Source organism: Triticum dicoccoides, chromosome 5A (genome assembly GCF_002162155.2).
Source record: "Triticum dicoccoides isolate Atlit2015 ecotype Zavitan chromosome 5A, WEW_v2.0, whole genome shotgun sequence".
NCBI classification, from domain to species: Eukaryota; Viridiplantae; Streptophyta; class Magnoliopsida; order Poales; family Poaceae; genus Triticum; species Triticum dicoccoides.
Window position 1 is genome coordinate 77,838,039 of NC_041388.1, and position 5,667 is coordinate 77,843,705.

Here is a 5,667-nt window from a genome sequence, read left to right on the forward strand (position 1 = left end):
TGAAATCATGAACAATTTTCCTTTTAATTTTCAGTTTTCTGCTTTTTGTATTTTTGTCCTTTTCTCTATTTTTTCATTTTTCATTTTTCGTTTTTTCTTTTCATTTTCATTTTTTTCACTCGTTTTTTCTTTCCTTTTTACACCCTCCGTCCCATAATAAAAGATCTTATTACATGATCTTTTATTATGGGACGGAGGTTCATTCTTCCTTTTCTTTTTTTCCTTTTAATTTCATGAACATATTTCAAATTTTTGAACAGTTTTTATAAACCGTGAAGGGTTTTCAAATCATGAACATTTTCAGAATCGGTGAACTTTATTTTTGAAATCATGAGAACATTTTAATTGTGAACATTTTTAAAATTCATGAACAAATCATAAGATGGTGAACATTTTTAAAATTCATAAACATATTTTGAAAGTTTCAACATTTTATTGGAACTCATGACTATTTTTTAAATCGATGAATTTTTTAATTGGGAACAATTGTTAAAATTACGAACATTTTGTTTTGTTTTGACAAACATTTTTTTGAATCAGTGAAGTTTTTTTCAAAATAATTGGGAAATAATTTTAAAACTTTGTGAATATTTTTTAAAATTTCATCAATATTTCACAAATATTTGTTCAAATTCACCATCATTCTTTGAATACGCAAACAGTTTTCAAAATCATGAACATTCTTTGTTTCCAGAACGTTTTTTTTCAAAATCGTAAACATTTTTTGATTATGTGAAAAAATTTCAAAATCACAAACATTGTTTTGAATCCGTGAATATTTAATGATTTCCTGAACATTTTTCAAAAGCATCAACATTTTTTAATTCAGGAACATTTAATGATTTTCTCATACTTTTTTATGCTTCTTCTAGTCGGAGTCGTTGGAGCTATAGTTGTGAAAGTTGCAGCTATGACGATAGCACCCTTAACCGTGAGAGGACTCTAGTTTTTGTAGCCACCTAGACCAGCGTCGTCGCTTAGTTTAATCACAATGGCATGTCATGCGCTCGAGCCCTGCTCCGGCAAGAGAATCCTATTCCCTGGAAGCAACTAAACAGGGGTGTTCCTGGCCCATGAGAGCACGCGAGTGTTTCTCTAGAGATGTAATCCCTTGGATGTAACCCCCGATTCAAATTATCTGTCTTGAATTTGTCTAGATATGGATGTATCTAACACTCGATGATGGATTAGAGGAAGTAATTTTTCTTTTCATTTTTTGCCTTACTCTTTTCTATTCTTCTCTATATTAATGAAGTGGGCAGCTCCTGCCTTTCAAGTCAAGTCAGAAAAAAGAAAGAAACTCAAGAAAAGAAAACTTTGAACGTCTCATCTACGCCGTTCGATCAGCAGGCAACGGGCGGGATGGGGCCGCCTGTGCTCTGGGAAGGAAAGTCAGAAGTTGTCGATGAGCTTGGCGTAGGACGTGGTGACCCTGTTCCCTTCCACCCGCCTGCCCTTGATCTCCCTCCTGCGGCACCCCTCCACGCCGGCGCCGGCGCCGGCGCAGATGGTCTTGCGGGGATCGGTGATCCTCTCCCTCCAGTGGCCGTCGGAGAAGTTGGCCTTCCTAGCCTCGGCGACATCCCACCGCAGCAGCGCCTTCTGCCTCTCGTCGAGGAGGCAGAAGCCCTGGAGGCGCGGCGGCATGGCGTCGTGCGCGGTCCACCAGCGCGCGTGCGCCTCGTCGCTGGCGAACTGCCTGAGCTCGGGCGCGTTCCAGTTGCAGTCGTAGTCCCTGAAGCAGAACCAGGGCTTCATCCCGACGAAGTGCACGGCGAGGACGGCGGGCGGGTCGGCGGCGAGGACGCGGCGCTTGGCGGCGGCGCGCTCGGCGGTGTCGCCCTCCCAGAAGTGCTTCATGTAGTTGGCGCGCGACGGCAGGCGGTGCCACCAGGAGAAGACCTCGTTGAGGTACCCCTGGTCGCCGCCGTTGTAGGACTGGATGTCGGCGATGTGGTCCATGAGCAGCCGGAAGGTGCAGTTGCAGGGCTCCACCACCATGACGCCCGAGTTGAAGACCGTGCCGTGGTTCCCCGTGGCGCTCACCTCCGGCATGGCGAAGAGTGGCTCCATGGGGCGCTGCACCAGCAGGTCGGCGTCGAGGAACACCACCCGGTCGTACTCGGTGAGCGTCCACAGCCAGAACTTGCTGTAGTTCCACTCGTTGTAGGCGTCCCGCGACGCGCGCGGGTTCCGGATCCGCCGGATCGTCCGCACCTTCCACCCGGCCGCCGCCAGCGCGCTCCGGTGCCGCTCGCTGATGGTCTCGTCCACCAGCGCCACCATGTCCCGGTCCGACCCCGCCATCCGGATGCTCTGCGCCGCCACCATGGCGCCGCACGCGTACAACTGCTCCGAGTGGAGGATCGTCGCGTACGCCTCCCGCCGCGGCGCCGCAGACACGTACGCCTCCCCTGTTCGACGATCAATCACACACATTAATTCATGGCATGCAACACCAACTTGTTGTGACAAAGACATGTGTTGGCGCGGATTGCTTTCGTACCGAGTGCTCTGAGCGGCATGGCGAGCCTGCAAGATCCGACGGGGAGGGCGAGCTTCTGCCGGAGCTCGCCCATGTCCGGCCGGTACAGCCACACGTCGCCGTCACGCATGACCTCGTCCTTGCACCTGAATAGGTTCGGGGCCGGGAAGCACCGGCTGACGACGATCACGTGCGCCGCCGCGCGCCGGCCATGCTCCTCCGACCGGCCCGCGGCGAGCCGCGCCGCGGCCAGCTGCAGGTGCAGCCGCGGCACGTCCTTGGACCAGCCCGCCGCGCCACTGCACGGGAGCTTCACGGCGACGACGTCGTACCCTCCCTCCGGGGCCGGCGACGGCTCCGGCAGGTCCGGGCACGCCGGCGCGTGGTACAGCTCCTCCTCGTCGATCCACTCCGGGTAGAGGTGCGCCCAGGTGACGTTCCCCGCGACGCGGTCCAGGTGCACCGCGGCGGCCGCCGGCAGCAGCGCCCTCCATTGGTCCATCTCATCGCCGTCGAAGTTCAGGATCCCCACGCGCAGTCCACCATCTCCCTCTCGAGCGACCCGTTGCACCGCCATGGAGACGCTCGACCAGTCGACCCTCAGGTCCGACGTGTAACCCGAGTCCGGCTCGCCGGCGTCGGACGTCCGCATCACCGTTGACATCTCAGGCGACCTGACATTTCAGGCGAGATGAATTAAGAAATCCACGTGCATGCATGCACTTGCCACCGGTCGATCACCAAGAAATCCATGTGACCTTCTTTCTGACGATCTTTGCACCTTACAAGTGGTTCATAAAAAAAATCGACAAACTAAGAAGAAACTTTCTATGGAATGCCGACGAGGAAGCTCATGGGGGCAAATGTTTGGTGAACTGGAAGCGAATCTGCGCTCCCAAGGCAGTTGGAGGACTAGGCATCAAAAACCTTTCCGCCTTCAGCACGGCCCTGCGGCTGCGCTGGCCCTGGTTTGAGTGGGACGATATGGATAGACCGTGGAAGGGGACTCTTACACCGTGTGACGCTGCTGATCAACAACTCTTTCAGTCATGCACAAAAATTACTGTTGGAAATGGAGCGAGAACCACTTTCTGGACTGATCGTTGGCTGGATGGAGTGGCGCCGATGGAATTGGCACCTGGCCTTTATAACATTGCGAGACACAAGATGATTTCTGTGGCTGATGCTATTCGCGAGGGTGGATAGATGAAGGGGCTGCAGCGCATGGCCTCGGGTGAACTGCTGCAGTCGTTTGTTTCTCTGTGGCATAAAGTTCAACAATTCAGCTTAAATGGAGAGGAGGATAAGATCATTTGGAACATCTCGGCCAATGGGAACTACTCAGCCAAATCTGCATATGAGCAGCAAGTCATTGCGCGTATCCCAATGCCGCGCTTATTAAGAGTGTGGAAGGTTGAGGCTGAATCTAAGGTCCAATTCTTCATATGGACCCTTATCCAGAACCGCCTCTGGACGGCCGATCGCTTGCAGCATAGAGGATGGGAGCATCAGGCCACTTGTTGCGCCTGTGATCAGGTTCTTGAATCGGCTAACCACATCATTCCGGGTTGTCCATTTGCGAAGGAGGTTTGGTACCTGATGGCCAATCAGTTCGGTAATGTTGCGGCGGTTGCGTTCCAATCCTCCTCTGTCAACACATGGTGGGATAAGACATTCAAACTAAAGCAAAAAGGAGTATTGTTGGACGAGTGTACGGGGGCTGCATACGTGGCTTGAAACCTATGAAACGCGCGCAACCGGCGGATCTTTCAGAATCAACAGCGCTCTGCCGCGGGGGTATGTTCTTTGATTAGGGATGAATTAGGCCTCCTGAAGGAGGCATGGGAGTAGTACCATTTGTTCTCGCCAGGATGCATGTCGCATCTCTGGCTTAATGTTTTGCTTCCCTCGCTGATTCTTCAGACCGTTGTACAGTTTTCCCTCTCTTAATGAAAAGGCAGAGCACCTGCCATTATGGTCAAAAAAAAGATGGGGATTATTATCTGAAGATTTTTGCTCACTCACTGTGTGCTGCGTTGGTCGCCGCCATGGTGGATCGACGGCGAGTGGAGGAGGCCCATGAAGGAGCCGCACATGAGGATGAGGAGGACAAGCTTCACGTAGAGCATCTTGCCGCTCAAACCTTGAGGAAATAACAGGGCGCTGAAGCTGAACGGCTTGTCCTTGGCGCAACAGCTTCCCACGTAGCCCTTCTTGCTACGACCGTTCCTGAAATTATTAACAGGCACAGTCGCACACACATGAGCACTTGAGTTTTCATCAAAGACTCAACAAAATTATTATCAAGGTAAGAAGTTGAACAACAATTAACCCTGGTGTTTTTACTGAGATACAATGTCCCTTTAAAAAAAATTACCAGTACCGGCGACCGATTTCTGACTTTTATTTCCAGTTTCATGACCTGAAAGTCACATATCCAATCTTCAGTTCTTCACCTACTAGTCATCAGGGACAATTAGTACCATGCTCCTGACAGTCATCCAGCACCCGTCGCATTTCTCATCGTTATCGCGGACTTATATAATTGCTACATATCGCTGTAGCTTTCGCTATGTATGTTTGACTCCATCAATCTCCTGCCGTGTTGACGGCGTCGTCACTCATGTGCCCATTTTTACTTGTCCTGCTGCAGCTGTTTTCAGAGGCCGGCTAATCTTCCTTTTGCTTGGCAATTGGCATGCAAGCATGGAGAATGGAACAATTCTTCAGAGCTGGAGCAGTGTTAACTGTGATTTTTTCTCCGCATGACGCCTCTGATAGGGTTGCTAGGTCAGAGCAGCTGAGCAAACCATGATGCAACTCCTTACGTGATTCGGTGACTCTGATGTAATCCATGTTACTAGTAGTTCAGCTAGATGGCCAAGAAATCTGGTTATTAGACGCCAACTTTGGAGATATGGGTTTTGGTTAGATGTACACGTTACCCTTATTTATTTATTTTACAAAAATATTACCACCTATGGAAGTTACTTGTGCCTACTTCCTGTGAAACAAAAACTGTTTTACTTTACTCAATTATAACTACATAATCTGTGTTGCGCATCATATGTGAAAATTGCTTGTAAACTTGAAACCGGAGCTAAAATCACCTAAAGCTGCATGGCTTGTGAGAATAGGATCAGCAGGGTGTTTGCAGTGGCGGAGCTAGACAGAATTCGCTG

At 50.0% G+C, this 5,667-nt stretch overlaps 1 protein-coding gene across 2 annotated transcripts in view; it reads right to left on the reverse strand.

Annotated features, from left to right (window-relative positions):
• Positions 1 to 1,204: 1,204 nt before the first annotated feature.
• LOC119299446 (UDP-glucuronate:xylan alpha-glucuronosyltransferase 1-like) overlaps positions 1,205 to 5,667 on the reverse strand; it is a 5,292-nt gene continuing 829 nt past the window's right edge. The window contains exons 2-4 of one of the 2 annotated variants that reach the window (XM_037576675.1): positions 4,511 to 4,714; positions 2,507 to 3,159; positions 1,205 to 2,414 (exon numbers count right to left, since the gene is read on the reverse strand). In XM_037576675.1, the coding sequence (XP_037432572.1) occupies positions 1,393 to 2,414; positions 2,507 to 3,159; positions 4,511 to 4,714 (1,879 nt within the window). In that variant the 3' untranslated portion in view covers positions 1,205 to 1,392. Of the gene's footprint in view, positions 2,415 to 2,506; positions 3,160 to 4,339; positions 4,715 to 5,667 lie in introns of those variants that run through there. The other variant, XM_037576676.1, reaches the window with a different exon arrangement.